This window comes from Amblyomma americanum, chromosome 11 (genome assembly GCF_052857255.1).
Source record: "Amblyomma americanum isolate KBUSLIRL-KWMA chromosome 11, ASM5285725v1, whole genome shotgun sequence".
NCBI classification, from domain to species: domain Eukaryota; kingdom Metazoa; phylum Arthropoda; class Arachnida; order Ixodida; family Ixodidae; genus Amblyomma; species Amblyomma americanum.
This window is the reverse complement of record NC_135507.1, coordinates 26,584,953-26,600,292: the sequence shown is the minus strand read 5'-3', so window position 1 is coordinate 26,600,292 and position 15,340 is coordinate 26,584,953. Positions and strand designations below refer to the sequence as shown.

Here is a 15,340-nt window from a genome sequence, read left to right as displayed (position 1 = left end):
CAAGTACACCTATATTTCTGACGAAAATGCTTCCTTACTTATGCCAGCCGCCGCGGTGGCTGAGTGGTTATGGCGCTCGGCTGTTGGCCCGAAAGACGCGGGTTCGATCCCGGCCGCGGCGGTCGAATTCCGATGGAGGCGAAGTTCTAGAGGCCCGTGTGCTGTGCGATGTCAGTGCACGTAAAAGAACCCCAGGTGGTCGAAATTTCCGGAGCCCTTCACTACGGCGTCCCTCATAGCCTGAGTCGCTTTGGGACGTTTAACCCCCATAAACCATAAACCATTACTTATGATTCCCACAAAAAAAATCTCACTGTTTGTAAGGGTTGCCTGTGAATAAATAATTTCTCTAGTTGCTTTGAATCTTCCGGGGAACACTCACGATAAAGCGGCAGGAAACTTCAGGAGGGGAGGGAAATCTTTGGCTTCCACAGTGAACTATAGTGATGCACTTGAAGGTTAATTCTCTCTGAAATCTTTTAAGCATGTTGCTGATGGCACCAATCTGACTCCCGATCTACCGTGTAGGTGGTCATATAAAAGCGAGCAACAAAACACTTCGCCAATAGCTAGTGCCGTGTGCCCGAAATAATGATTTCCAGAATTCATCATTACTGTTTGGCTGCATGGTGTTTATTGCTTATGGCCATAGTGCTTATTGTAAATACGAGCCACGTCTGTTCTGTGTCCGAGAGTGAGGGTATTTCTTGGGGTTTATTTCCTAAAACAAAGATTACCTGCAAGCCAATCCAAGAAAATAATTACGATTGCAGAAAGCATTGCACAGCTTCGCGTGTAACCAAGTGTAGGAAATGGAATAGGCATCAATTGGCGCAGTTAGTTGGCGCGGAAGAAGGTTAGGTGGGAGGATGGGATTAAGAAGTTTGCAGGCATAGTGTGGGCGCAGCTGGCAAAGGACGGTTAATTGGAGAGACATGGGAGAGGCCTTTGCCCTGCAGTGGGTGCAGTCAGGCTGATGATGATGACGGCGCAGTTCAAAGAGCTGGAAACGTTGCTTCATTTTTCTCTCCTCGAGCCACATAAAATGAAGAGAAACGTTTAATGACAAAAATAAAGGAGGGTGTTAACTGAGCTGGCGGTTGGAGTCCTCAGTCCCAGTGGCCTTGGCCGGGGAGCGCAGCAGTTGGATGGGTGCTTGAATAAAACATACACTCGCCAAAAATGGTTTTAAAATATGACGTTACGGGACCCCTACGGGTCCCTTGTTCAAAATGACGATGGACGGAATGGGCCACTTCTTATATGCGCACTTGACAGCGCAGTGAGTGGGCGTAGCTATCCGGGAGATTACTTTTCGTCCTGTTAATAACGTTCTCCGTAGTCTCTACAAAAATGATTCTAAATGCAGTAGTGACAATAAATGTATCATTGTGTCTAAGATTGTGGCGCTTTCCCAGTCAATGGTGTGCTTCATTCCTTAAGCATGATCTGCCAGTGGGTTCGATGACGTGCGACGTTTGTTGACGTCGTTCCTGTGTTCTCTTAATTTTCTCTTCAAATCGCCCGACTCGCCAATGTATGATGCATCGCAGTTTTTGCAGCGGATTTTGTACACAACTCCGGGGTAACGTTGGCGCTCCAGACGATCTTTAACGTGACACAGCTGTTGTTTGAGCTTGCTGGACGGCACGTGCGCAATGAGCACGTCGTATTTTGCAAATATTCGTGCCAGAGCCTCACTTGTCCCCCGGGCGTAAGGCACGGTCGCGCGCTTCTGTTGTCCGATGAGCCGGGGCTCGGCAGGTTGCAGAGAGCGGCGTTGTTCGTTTTGCAGCAGTTGTCGAGGATAACCATTCTTCTGGAGGTCGACGCGGACTTTTTCTTGCTCGGAACAGCGCAGACCGGGACTGGAGCAAAGACGAGCTGCACGTTTATATAGAGCGGACGCGACGGAACGTTTGTGGCCATTGGGGTGGGCAGATTGAAAATCCAAGTACTTGCCAGTGTACGTGTGGGTTGCCGGAAAACGGTAGTGGCAGGACCATCGGGAGTTTGGAGAACAAGGACTTCACAGAAAGCAATCCTCTCGGAGACTACTTCTTCCATTGTGTATTGAACTTTTGGGTGCTTCTCAAAGCTACGCCTCTAACAATGTCGCTACATAGGGTGATGGAATTAGTAACAGCGTGCAGTCTTCCGTCATGTCGGTGTCGTAGTACGTCATAATAGAGAATTCCCACGTTAACCTTGCGGGGACCTGCCCTGCGGTCCCCTGTGCTTGCTTTCCAGCGAGGCACCGTGCAGCAGCAGCCTCACCTCGAGGAAGAACGCATTCCCTTGCCAGTTACATTAACTGGCAAGAGAGGGTGCCAGCGTCGCGGCGCGATAGACTGCTTGAAGCCCGCGCGCGGAAGAGGGGATGTGGCTCTTGGGCGGGGATCGTCAATGCGAGCGGATGTGTCGTTCGCGGCTCCGCTCTTGGCCGGCGGGGCCAGGAAGCGACGGAAAGACCCGCTCCCGTATTCTCATCCCGTCCAGGCCGCGGAGTATCCCTTGCCCTAGCGCGGGCGAACATTCGCTCGGAACCTTGCTGGTGAGTCGGACGACCTTGATTCATTAGCGTACCTTGTTGTTAGCTGGCGTTATTGTTGCTGTAGCAATAAATGCCTGTTTGTGTCAGCCAATGTGTTGTTCCTTTGTTCCGTCAGAGCAAGGCCCGCCGTGGTTGGCGTGCGCTCGGTAGCATACGCGATCACGGGGTGGGGTCCGGGCGGCGTTGAACCGTGTCAGCCGCGATTGAGTGAGGAGAACGTACTTATCTCCCCAAAGCAACCCCACAGCCTTCTATCTCATCAGGATGAACTGGGGCACCTTTGCTATGCGAGAGTTGCCGAGAGTGGGCCTCCATCTGGCGGGATGTGAATGAACTCCTTTTAACACTCGGAAGCCGCGCATTTGGTGCTCTCGAGAATGTGCCTTTCGTGATGCATGAGGGCTCGGGAGGGAGTGCACTCGAAAGGCGTGAATGCACTCTGCGACAGCAGCATCGTGCAGACCTCCGAGATTCATATGGTGACACCAACATGTCACACACGAACCAGCTTCGAGCCGACCGCGTAAGGATTCGGGCTCTGATGCGGGGAGGCAGCAGGAGCGAGACCTTGCTGCCACTTGGATGACGTGGCCCAGGTTTGCCGCGACCGCTCATTAGAGGGCACGGCAAGGGTGGGAGCCGCTGGAGTCGCTGGAAGAAATTCCCCAGTGATGCCAGAGATCGTTTGGCGCCAAAAGAGGCTCCACACGTCCCCAGTTGGCTGGATGACCACCGTTAGCAGATCGACGATGCTACGAGCTTAGCGACCATATCGCCATATACGGCGGATCTGGGGTGCTACCACTCGGCCAATATACCCATATTGCCTGACTGCTAGAAACAACGCTCTATGCTTCCTTATACAAGGCAATGGTATGGACCGCTATCGCTGCAGGGCATGCGATCTGCTACCGATTGGCGCTCGGCCCTCTCGCCCACCGCTGCGTTCCGAGGGAAACCACGGGCATTGCGGTGGTTCAGGTCGAGGCAATCCTTATTTCCCTCACCAAATATCTCGCAGGGGACGTATTCCTTGTGGAGGCGTACGTCTTGTGCGCAACTGGGGTGAGCCGCCAAATTTTTTGGCTCCGCTGCACTGCGAAGGGCATTGTGATGCGTATCGGACCGGGACCAACGTTCCCCATGGAATGTGGAGAAGCGCGTGTTGTAGGGAAAGACAGCATTCTGTTTTAGCGGCTTGTTCAGCGGAAAACCTTCAGGGAAGCAGCCCAGGTCACGTGACCTTCTGATGTCATCACAGCTGCCCACTGTGGAAGGTGGCAGTTCAGTGAAGGATTGGTCGCGAGATGTAGCCCTGGAAGAGCAACCTGAATCTCACAAGCCCCACCCTGCCATCGCAGGGTGGTGGCGCAGAGATTTACCGTTGCACCACTGCGCTGTTAGTGGTATGAGGGCTCCGAGGGATCCGTGAATGTAAAGTAAAGAATTTCGTTTTGCATATATTAGAATCAACCCACTATGCTATTATGTGATACCTTTAGGGTGGAGCTTACGTGTCCCCTCCTTTTTTTATTGGCCCTTCGGACCTTAAACGCCTTGAAGTCCTTCGTTAAGGCAACTCTTTCCCTCCCCTCACATCGCGGTTGAGGTGTCCAACGAGGAGTTCAATCGTTACTGCGCAACTTTGTTTCCTCAAAAACCACGAAGTCTGCAAAAGGGAGGATTGTTGGGCCAGTTGGTTCATGTTGGTGGTGTGTGTTGCTTCTCTTCTATCTTGTCCCGTTTTTCGCGCCGTTTTCAGTCTTGAACCACGAAGTCTGTTAACGCGGCAGCGTTCTGATAGAGGCCAAATGAGCATTTGATTCCGGTTTTATCTTTATCGTGCCCCGACATCGCACAGCACAGAAGTCTCGAGCATTACGCCTTCATTGAAATGGGACCTCCGTTTTCGGGTCAGCAGTGGAGCTCAGTAACCTCTGAGACACGGCGGAGACCGAAACGGTTGTGCTTGCTGCGCGGTTGGTGGTGTTGAGTTATTTACAACGGTTTTTCGTGAAGAATTTACATGCAGATAATTATGTACACCTTCGGTATTACGGAATGGATCCGTAGTAGTACGCACTATGGGTGTGCGTACAGTTCGTTCCCCGAACCGAATTTGCTATGAATCGAATATTTTGACGAATATTCGCTGCTTGTACGAATGCTCAATGAGCAATCGTGACAAATATCGAAGCGCTGCTTTGGCAGTTGTAGCTGTATCTGTTCGAAGACGGAACACTGATCCTTATTAGGGGTCGCAACATGAAACGGACGACAGCTACGTACGAGGCATGCCGTCGGAGGTCAAGCCTGAAGGTCGGGTTCGCTGAGCTTGCCGGCCCCTTCCGCATCGTCTAATCTCTCCCTGTCCCTCGCTTTAAAGCAGTCGTGGAAGACAAATAGCGCTCATAATTGGAAATAAATTCGTAAATTGCGGAACATACCCGTTTCATTTCAAACGTACACAATTTCACGGGAATGACTTGCGTGGGACTTTTGGGTAGTGTGTGCTTTATTAGTGGTGTAGAGTGGACTGGGAAGGAAGGTATATTGCCCTGTATTGCCTGTAGTGTTAGGTTTTCGGGAAAACACTGCAACATGGTGATGTGCGGGAATGCCCTCATGTCTATAGTGCCTCATACGTATAATGGTGGTTTGTTGCTGGTGGGGAGCGTGGATAGTACAAGTATGGGCAGAAGATGAAAGAACAGTTGCTCTAAGCAAGAGTCCGCACAGGTGGCCATGTGGTCTTAAAGTATGTTGCAGACGTGTATTATGGATGTGGACATGGTCAGGCATTCCGCCTCTGCGGAGTACGTGGTTTTGGAGAGGGTTGCTGCTCGTCGGGTAGTGCTGATGTCCGGGAAGACGTCTGCGTAATGTTCATGGCTGGCAAAGCACGAAAGGAAAATGCGGACATGCGGACTGCGGCATAGTCACGTGAGGTGAGATGCACGTGCTTTACTGGGACTTTGGTGGCAGTCGAGTTGGTAGCCCGACCCTTGACTGACTTCATGGCGATGCTTCACAAGAACGGCGTTGAGCAGAAGCTGTCCAAATTTGTCTCGCACACCATCCACGACGATCTGGTCACAATCTTTCTGGCTTTCCCTGATAGCGGACAGTAAGGCATGGACATCTACACGCGGGAAACGAATGGCGAGATCGAGACGGGTGAGAAGCACCTGTTGACCCACTCGTGCAAGTCCCTCATCATCGTCTTCAAGTGAAGGTCTACTAAAGATGTTCCACCAGCCCTTTCGATTGCCTGCGGTTACGGGTCCCTTGTGGCACTGCAACATGGCTACCATTGCCAAGCCATACAGGTGTCCAGTTTCAGTCGCAGCGCGTGTGAGGTTTTGCTGTACTTCCAAGGAGACTTGTGTCTGTTCCGTGTCCATCTGCTGAAACATCTGCCTCCTTGCCCCCAGATCTTCCAGTTTTTGTGCACATGAAGCTCAGCGCTTTGCGGCTTCAGTATATTATGGTTTCAGGAATGAACCCTCTTCAATGTGCATTCCATTAGGAGCTGCACAGCTCCATCGCCATATTCATAACGTGGTTTTTTTTCCTTTCCTCGCATTTTTAAATGTGACCTCTTACAAAACTTTTTTACACGTGCTGAAATGCTAGTATAGGTGACCACTTTTGCAGGTCTTGTCCTGCTCCTACTTATTTAAACTTAACAGAGTGCCTATAATTTGTAAAATCTTTACTTCCAAGCGTTTACATCAAGCGGCCTCACTGTTGTCACATATATATGCTCTTGCTTAGGCCGTTGCAATTCAGACACCTTTCTTTACCTTCGTGCCCTGTGACATGACGAAAGTTGATTTGCACAGACCGAAATGTCAGCAACCGCTACACCTTTGCGGCAGCGGGTTGCATTGAATGATACATATTTTGTGCTCTAAAGTTTCTGTTTCATATTTATATGTTGCACCAACTCTTGATTCCCACAGTGTAAGTTAATAAAGTTTAATATATTTTTACAGTGCATCTGCGGTTTTTGTGCTCACAAGATATGCACATTCCACTTTATAGTGCAGTATAAGTCCAAATACACCTCTCCAATTTCGCTGCATGCGCTGCACTAGTTCCGTGAAGTCCCGGGGCGATGCCGCCTGTGTCAAGCGTCAGTTCAAGTGAAGCTTTGCACTGGCTGCTTCCGAAACGAATGCTCGAGTGCAGGCCTGGTCGACTGCTAGCCTTGGCGACGCCACCAAATTGCAGACAACTGCATGCCGCCGGCATGAATGGGTCCCGAAATCTGGAACCACGTGAAGTATTTTCATGCACCAAATTCTGAAGAAGAGTTGTCATGAACCAGCCCCAGGAAATCGTTGTATCTCAGAAAAAAAGTGATTGAATGTATACATAGACGATTTACGAATATGTGCTAAAATGCTGCCCATGTGGATCAAATGCTGCCCATGTGGATCGAATGCTGCCCATGCAGCTCGACTTGACCGCTTAGGCTTGCAATTATGACGCCACGAACAGTTACTTACCTCGTTCTCTCAACAATGAACTGCAATCCTTTCAATAAGAAACTACTGTCATATCTGCTTCGCTTCTCCTTCCTACACACGGGTGCTGCCGTATTGCTGCACTTCCACTTTGGAGAGTGCAAGCCAGCCAGGAACTTGTGCTGCACTAGGCTTGCACTTTTGCAAAACAAACTGAAAAGCAGCAGGCACGCGCTGCACTGGCAAAAATAAACGAGATAGTGCTGCACTCCTTTTAACAGGTGGAGAAAGTGCAGCCAAATCGAAGAGACCTTAAATGGCCCACTGTCGCATGAAGGTTGAAGTGCCACCGCATGCACGAAATAACCCAGTTACATGAGCGGTTTCAACTGATATTGCAATCAAGTATGGTCACTGTGGAAGTGTTCAGTCATTGGTCACAAGATGATCAGGTGACATTGGAGTGACGTCGTTGGCTTTGTTTGTGGCGTGAAAAAGATTTGTTGCACAGATATGGCTATAAAAGCGTCGGGTAACGAGGCATTTGCTGAGGTAGACATGCGATATTATTCTTTATTGTATTTCGCGCTACTTTTGTTTGGTTAACTTTCTTAAACAAGAGCTCTCACTAAACAAGCGGAAAATAAACGCTTGCATAGGCGCAATTCTCTAGATGGCACGGGCTAGTAGAGGCGCCCCATGTACCCGTCCGGCCCACAGATGCCGTCGGGCGTGCCCTTCGGCCACAGCCCGAAGACTGGCAGTGACGTCATCGAACGTTGAATAGCTAGTTTATTATGTTGCCGGGAACATCCGGCGTGTTGGGCCCGGAGCCGCTCTCGAAGAAGATAAAGTCCTGCGAAAAGTCACATACGTGTGAAGAATAAGCGCAGCTCAAAGGCGTCGGACGCGGAAAGCCAGCTTTAATTACGACACAAAAACGGACACAGTAGCACATTGCCGCTTTCACTATGCATACGCACACACCGTGTTCAACCAGCAGCATATCTATTTCCTTGTTAAGTACTAAAACTAAATATCGAATCTTCAGCAGTAATATTTTTAATCAGGGCAGTGACTAAAACAAGTTAACTTGATTTCCTTACAGCCCCTGGTGGGGACAAGCCTGTGACTCGGCTCCTGATGTAGACAAGTCTGTTTATGTTCCTTTGCCCCTGACAAAGACAAAGAAGTTTAGGCCCTTTTGCCCTTGAAAAATGCAAGTCCGCGTAAGTTCATTCGCTCCTAACGAAGGTGAGTCCCTCGTCAAAACGTTGATAACAGCCTGAGAAGCAATTAGATCGACCCCTAATTATAATACTCGCCTAAATCTTCCCACCTTCCATTTGGGTGTCTCCTCTTTTCGTGTAAGTCGTTTGCCATCTAAGATTATCTCTGCCAACAATGCAATAAAGGCCTACTCTTCATGAAAAGCGTGAACGGACCAGTGCTTTAATGGGAACTTGTATTTATAGCTGCCTCCCTGAGCGGCGCGCCATTCGATAGATGCGAAGACAACAGCCACAGGCGCACTCACGATGAGGAAGAGGGCACCGAGCAGCACGGCCTTGATCTTGACATCCAGGTCGATGGGGAAGACGACCGTGAAGTTGTCCACGTCTGTGAAGGCCTCGCGGAGCATGCCGGTCCAGTTCTTGGATATGATGCCCAGCTTGGTGCGGCCGTCCTTGCTGTAGATGTCGAAGACCACGTCGTTGCACAGGCAGGACGACGTGAGGAAGGGGCCCCGGATCTGCAGCACCACCTTCTTGCTGCTGTCCAGCACCGAGAACAACGGGAAGATGAGGCTGAACTCCTGTCGGACCGACCCGATGATGGTACCTGGCGGAGCGTGGACCTCCATCTCCTGCGCAGGGCAGTTCCTGCCTTTTGCCTATCTTACTGAGACCCCGGTTTGAAACATTTGTCCAATATAATGGACAGCGGTATCTCAAGCGCGGCACGCATGTAATTAAGGTTAGTACCGTAATGAAATCTGTCTAGGCTTTTTGTAGGATCTGTGCTGCCATCTGGTGGGTATGGTCAGTCTCATTGTTTTCCTCCTGTTCAGGAGTAAGCGCGGTAACTTTCTACAGCAGCAGTGAAAAAAACTAGGCGCATTCACCTGTATTCCTACAAGCATTAAAGGGTTCATGAAATGCTATACACTCGGATCACGAAAAACTCACAAGCGATTGGTATGCATTCACCTGTCACCGAACTGCAAAACATTTTAAGCTAACTTTATTAACACCGAACACATTGGCGATTAAAAATTGCGCTCTTTCTCAGCCAATCGTACATGCCGACGCGCCAGAAAAAAAAATGGAGGGAACACTTAAGCTTCGCTTGAATCCCATTACGCTATCGTGTGATACCCTTAATTTCCATATATGCACAAGATCATCATCTACTTTCATAGATCTCTAGGAGTCCTCATACCCTTCCTTGCGCAGTGATGCAGCTGCTAAGCGATGCGCCACTGCCCTGCAGATGGCACGAGCTCCCATAGGTGGGCCTTGTGCAACCCCGGTTGCTCTTCCTGAGCGACCAATCAGTTTAACTGCCACCTTCCACGGTGGGCAGTTTGCTCACTATTCGGTGGGCAGGTTGTAATGACGCCGCAAGTTCACGTGACTTAGGTGGTGGCCCGGCTTTCTCCTAAGTTGCTCCCTGGGGACCACCTGCCAGAGCCATGCCCCTGATTTTTCGCTCAACGCCGCAACCAGATTTTCTGCTGAATGGTGCCTTTAACGCTCCCGCATTAAAAAAAGACGTCCCGGCCTCGCTGTCATGCAAGGCCAAGCTCGCACTGACGGAGGCAGCGCGACGCTCCTCTCAGCCAGGCGCGCGGCGAGTGACGTGGTCAGGCGGCGGCCTAGCTGCGGAGAGCGCATGCGCGAAGCTGGCGGCGGCGTTGCCAAGACTACGGCGCAGCTGCGGTCAAATGAAGGTCAAACTGCAGCCCACGGCGAAATGGGCTCCGCTAGGCCAGTAAAGCTCTCGCTTTAAAATGTCAGCACGTTCGGTAAAAAGGCTATGACGTCACGTGCCTGCAGGCAACAGAAGCAGAGGCAGGAGTCGCAGCGCAGCGGCCGGAACAGGCGCATCACTTCGACGCTGCGGTAGTCGAGCAGCGCCATCTCGAAGGGCCGGTTGTTGCCGCAGCAGCAGCGGCTGGCCAGGTCGCTCTCCTCCACCGCCATGAACACGAACTGGCCCATGGTGTTCTTCACCACGTACTTGTTTTGCTGCTCGTAAGGCACGAACACTGCGCGCGCGCCAACGTCGAAGCACGAAGGTTATCGAAGACAGTGTTGCGGTCTTTCATCCGTTGAGACATACTTTGCTGAGCTTGCGATTTGTTCTCGAAATACTGAAGGGAATAACTGCACCTGAGAGCTTCACAGGAACAACTAATTCTATTTCGTATTGCCAAAACATCAGCATTAGCAGCTGCTGATGCCTTTATCTGAAGTGTCTTCCCTTCCCTCCAGCCAATCTTCCAATGGGATTGCTCTGGACTAGTGATGTCATTTCTCTACAGTCTATCAGCCAGTGGGAATGACCTGATGACGTCACATATTTGTGACCAGTTAGCGAATTTAACTGGGGCGACACGTTTTCTTCCTAATGAGGCTCTATCGCATTAAAATCACCGGAGAAAGCGGAGAAAAGTTGCCGCTTTCTCAAATCTACGTGGATGGAAAATTCTATCGGTTCGAGGTTCGAGCCCGCGACAGCAGCTATAATAGCCTTACGACTGTGTTGACGTAGATGCTAGTTATCACGACCTTTATTCTGCAAATCTAAATCGCATTCGGGCGCTTTCCGCAGCACGGTGACTTTTTTCTGTTCTCGCACTCAATAATACCAGCTTTCATTTACTGCTTAACCCTTACGGGCGCGGCCCCGTGTTTTAATAAAAAAAAAATTTCTGCATCGTAATCAGTATAAATAGTGCTCAAAAACGACAGCGTGTTAGTTTTTTGATTGACGAAATGCAATTCAAGTCGAAGGAAACGACAGAATGTGCCCAAAATGCGACAAATGGTTTTGTCTTTGTGTAGCGAAAACAGATTTTTCTGTACTGCTCTAGTACTTTCCTATAGTACTGTAGAGTTTTTCTGAACTATCTCTAGCTCTTTCGCTACAACAAAGTACCGCACAGTACTACAGAAGAGTTTGTTGTCACTACAAACATTACTGTTGTTACAAGTTCTTGTACAAAAATGCTACAAAAATCTGTCGTGACGACAGAACATTTTCTGATGTGTTTTTTTGACAGATAACTATTAATTTGATACAGGCATGTACAAAATTGCGTACAAACTGCCACAATTAGACCACAGCAAGGGCTTCGTTCAGAGGTCTGAGCCCGAGGCTATAAGCTCGGGCCCGCTTATTTATCACTCTGCGTGAGGCCCGAAGCAGCACAAGAGCTAAATTTCTGTTGTGTGCAAATAAACTACTACAAGTATAAAGAAGCAGCCTGCAGAGGCGCTCAGATCGCAATAACAGTTTAAGAGGAGATGAGGCAGGTTCGTCCGCACAGTTTATATAGTAGCGATTTCGTCTGTAAGTAGCTGTAAAGTTCCGAGGGCCAAATTATCAGGTTTGCATACGAGCATAATGAACCCTGCTTTACTTCTACACATTTATTCAGAGTAATCTCTTACGATCCGCTATGACTAAATGTCAATGCGTCCTAGGAACCGTGACAATGAGAATACTTCCAAATGAATACGATTTCGATGACTGAATTTATAACCGCACAATGACAGCATTTCAGTGCAGAAAAAAGACAAAAGTGCCTGTTCATTGCATACCATATGACAAAAAACGTAAAGTGACCTAAACCAATATACTCTTTGCCAATGGCATTTCTGTTAGCACGCAGCGATTTTTTTTTTGGAGGTGGAGAGAGGTAGGTGAATACGCACAATCGAAGACTGTCTTGTGTACTGTTGTACACAATATACTGTTGCACACAATCGAAGATAGCTGTCTATGTAGCGCCTTGGAAGCCGACCCCAGCAGCAGCAGAGCTAATCGGACAAATATAGGAATTGTATTGGCAAAGACCGGTCCTACAAAGGGACATAGTGAAGCCATCGATTTCCAATATTTGGCCGATTTACCTGCGCTGCTTGGGAAGGATTTCCCCGAGGATTCTCTGCTAAAAAATGGCCAGTACGCGTGCTACATCCCGTGCTCTGGTCCTTGCCAAGTTGCACTAAATGGTCATTACATTCAAGTGAATTGTTCCCTTGTTTCACATAACGTCTTGCTCTGCTCTCATTTCGGCTCTAATCTTACCTGTCCTTGAAATATGAACCAGGTGTAGTCAATAACAGGAGTCATTCAAATCTTTCTCCCACACCTCGCGGCTACGTTCCGGAATATATCGCGTCCAACTAACTCGAATTTTAAGCACGCTGAAAAGAACCGCCACAACCATACGGTGTGTAGTCTTTGTCAAAAACATACAGCCTTAAGGTTTTTCTTGCGCACAGTGTGGTGGCGTCCTTAACTAGTAGAACTCTCTTAAAAAAGGGTGAGGACAAGATATGTCCACTCTCTACAGATTTAAATCGCTGCTGGCGCTATAAGTGGATTCAGACGAGAAGATGGGACCGCGGACGACCCGGGCGTATCGCCGACCACGTGACGCAAACGTCATTCTTTTGAGTGACCTTTATCAGGCTGCCGCCAGTCGGACTCTGCGAAGGACGCTCACGATTACACAGAGGAGTGACGTTTACATCAATTTGCAGGCGGTCTGGTCTTCTCGTGTGGACCCACGTTAAACTGGGATTACTGCCTGGTACAAAAACAAATCCGGTCTCCCGCTTGTTTCCGATAGTCAAACGATGTACGTAGCGTTTGAAGTGCGTTCCCAATGCGCACACTCGAGTAGCTGTAGCTGCTGATGCACGAGAAGCTGGTCGACCAGGCGGAGGTACTCTAAGCCTGGGGGGCAGCCCGGGATGGGTTCCGGGGGTGGCAGCAGCCCGGCTACCAGCAAGGGCATCTGCACCGCGGCCCCGCCGGGCGCGTGGGCCATGACTGGCTGCCCACCCACAAAGGGTTGCCCGGCCATCATGGGTTGCCCGGCCATCATGGGTTGCCCGGCCATCATGGGTTGCCCGACCATCATGGGTTGCCCAGCCATCATGGGTTGCCCAGCCATCATGGGTTGCCCAGCCATCATGGGTTGCCCAGCCATCATGGGTTGCCCTCCAGGCGTTCGCACGCTGGTGGTCCCCGCAATCACCACTTGCGGCTGCCGCGTCCCGGGTTGAGGGAAAGACGCCATTGCTGCCGCAACCTCTCGCTTTTCCAAGTCCGCAGTTCCAAGGTTCTTCAGAAGTTACCTGGGAAGGATGTATGCGCGTGTGGGGGTTTATTGGCTGTGGTGCTTGCCTGCGGAGACCAAGGTTGCGGGTTTGAATACTGCGGTCACGGCGGCCTCATTTTCACTCAGGCAAAATACAAACAGGCCCGTGTGCTGTGCGCGATGCCATTGCACAAACCCCCGGTGGTTTAAATATATCTGGAGCTTTTCATAAAGATATTTCTAATTTTATGGGATAGCGTGAGAGGCCTTTTGGAACCAAAAACTGATGGTGTCACACGCTTTTCATCTGCCAAGGCAGGTGCACGGAAGAGCCAGCTGCGACCTGCCACCTGCCAACTGTGGCAGGTGGCAGAGGCTAGGATTTGGGTTTAGGATTTGAGTCTTGGATTTGAAGCTGGGATTTGAGCCTAGGGTTTGAGGCTAGGATTTGAGCATGCCTCTGTGTATGGCTTTCAGCCTTCCCTGATAAACATGGACATCCGGTCGTAATCAAGAAAAGCCAGTAGAGTCGAAACGTGAACAAAAAAACTCACAGAAATGTTTCATGCGCTGCATACGAGCAAAACTTTCATGCAGTGCACCACGCTCGCAAGAAGGTATACAAAGGATAAAAGGGCCGCGGTGGCTCAGTGGTTATGACGCTCGGCTGCTGACCCGAAAGACGCGGGTTCGATCCCGGCCGCGGTGGTCGAATTTCGATGCAGGCGAAATTCTAGACGCCCGTTTACTGTGCGATGTGAGTGCACGTTAAAAAACCCCAGGTGGTCGAAATTTCCGGGGCCCTTCACTACGGTGTCCCTCATAGCCTGAGTCGCTTTGGGACGTTAAGCCCCCATAACCCAACTAACGCAAAGGATAAAAGGCTCCAGACTGCAGAGTTTCAATTAAAGTTGCAGTTGCACCATCTCCAAAAAGCGTATGTAAATGCACGTAGTGCATACGTTCAGAAAACGGAGACTCAGCACAAAAGGCAGAACCAAGCGCAATGCCTTGCCTCTTATGTTTCGTATTCGTTTTTTTTTTTTGCTCCGATTAGCTTTTCTTCAGCTATGTCTCGCGCCGACCAACTACATGAAACCAAAGGCCTCCCAGCTGATGTTCTGGCTGAGATGAAGACCAGGAAACGGACATGTGCGTAACACGCCCAGTTCCCATAACTTGATAGTATAGCAGTGTGGACGCCGTTAGAATGAAAACACATCTGGGAACCACACAGAAGAGGTCGAACGGAATTAAGAAAATTGCGGGGACGCAGTGGGCACAGTTGCCGGAGGGAGGGCTCCTCATGGGTCAACGGGAGAGACCTTTTCCCTGCGCCCATCGCACTGTCTTCGTTTAGTTTCAAATCAACATACACAGTTTCCACCGTTGCTGTCGCGCCTCAACCCTACCGCCCGAGCTCACCGGTCCACGCAAAAATTTTCTCGACAGCTCATCGCACACACGATAGAGCGACTGCCTCAGCGGCAACGCGCACTGCGCAGCGATCGACAGAGGACAAAGCCACTCACTCGCAGTGCCTGGAGCGCTGTGTGCAGGACTGGCAGACAGTCTGTCTACGAGGTAGCGTTCGGGGCCAACTGCTGCCTCTGGCCCCGCTGGCCCCGTGGCTCGTGAGAATTTTCATTTCTTCTTTCTCGCTCCTTTAGCGCACCCGCTTCTTGGCGCGTTAGGTAAATCAGAAATCCCGTGGTCTGCTTCGGATACTAAAATAAAAAACGCGATCTGATTTGCTCCCGTGCAAGCAGTCATTTGCGGAATGCATTTAATTAATGAATGCCCACTGGTTATGATGATTTCCACGACTTCGTAGCTTGAGTATACTTAACTGTCACTGCCCTTTCACCCTTTTATTGTTCCTCTCAGACTACGTGAAAACAACATAAATGAAAGACGGACGGAGCCCGGCGTTGGCGAATCGGCCTTTCATATAAGGTTGGTTTAGTTTTGGGG

At 50.0% G+C, this 15,340-nt stretch overlaps 1 protein-coding gene across 1 annotated transcript; it reads right to left on the bottom strand.

Moving 5' to 3' along the window:
• Window positions 1-7,776: 7,776 nt before the first annotated feature.
• LOC144110366 (phospholipid scramblase 2-like) lies at window positions 7,777-14,985 on the bottom strand. The gene is made up of 5 exons (XM_077643219.1): window positions 14,899-14,985; window positions 12,937-13,403; window positions 10,080-10,297; window positions 8,564-8,893; window positions 7,777-7,882 (listed from the first exon to the last, which is right to left on the bottom strand). Exons 2-5 carry the CDS (start codon window positions 13,343-13,345, stop codon window positions 7,814-7,816), a joined length of 1,026 nt encoding a protein of 341 aa, XP_077499345.1. The 5' UTR covers window positions 13,346-13,403; window positions 14,899-14,985; the 3' UTR covers window positions 7,777-7,813.
• Between the last annotated feature and the right edge of the window lie 355 nt (window positions 14,986-15,340).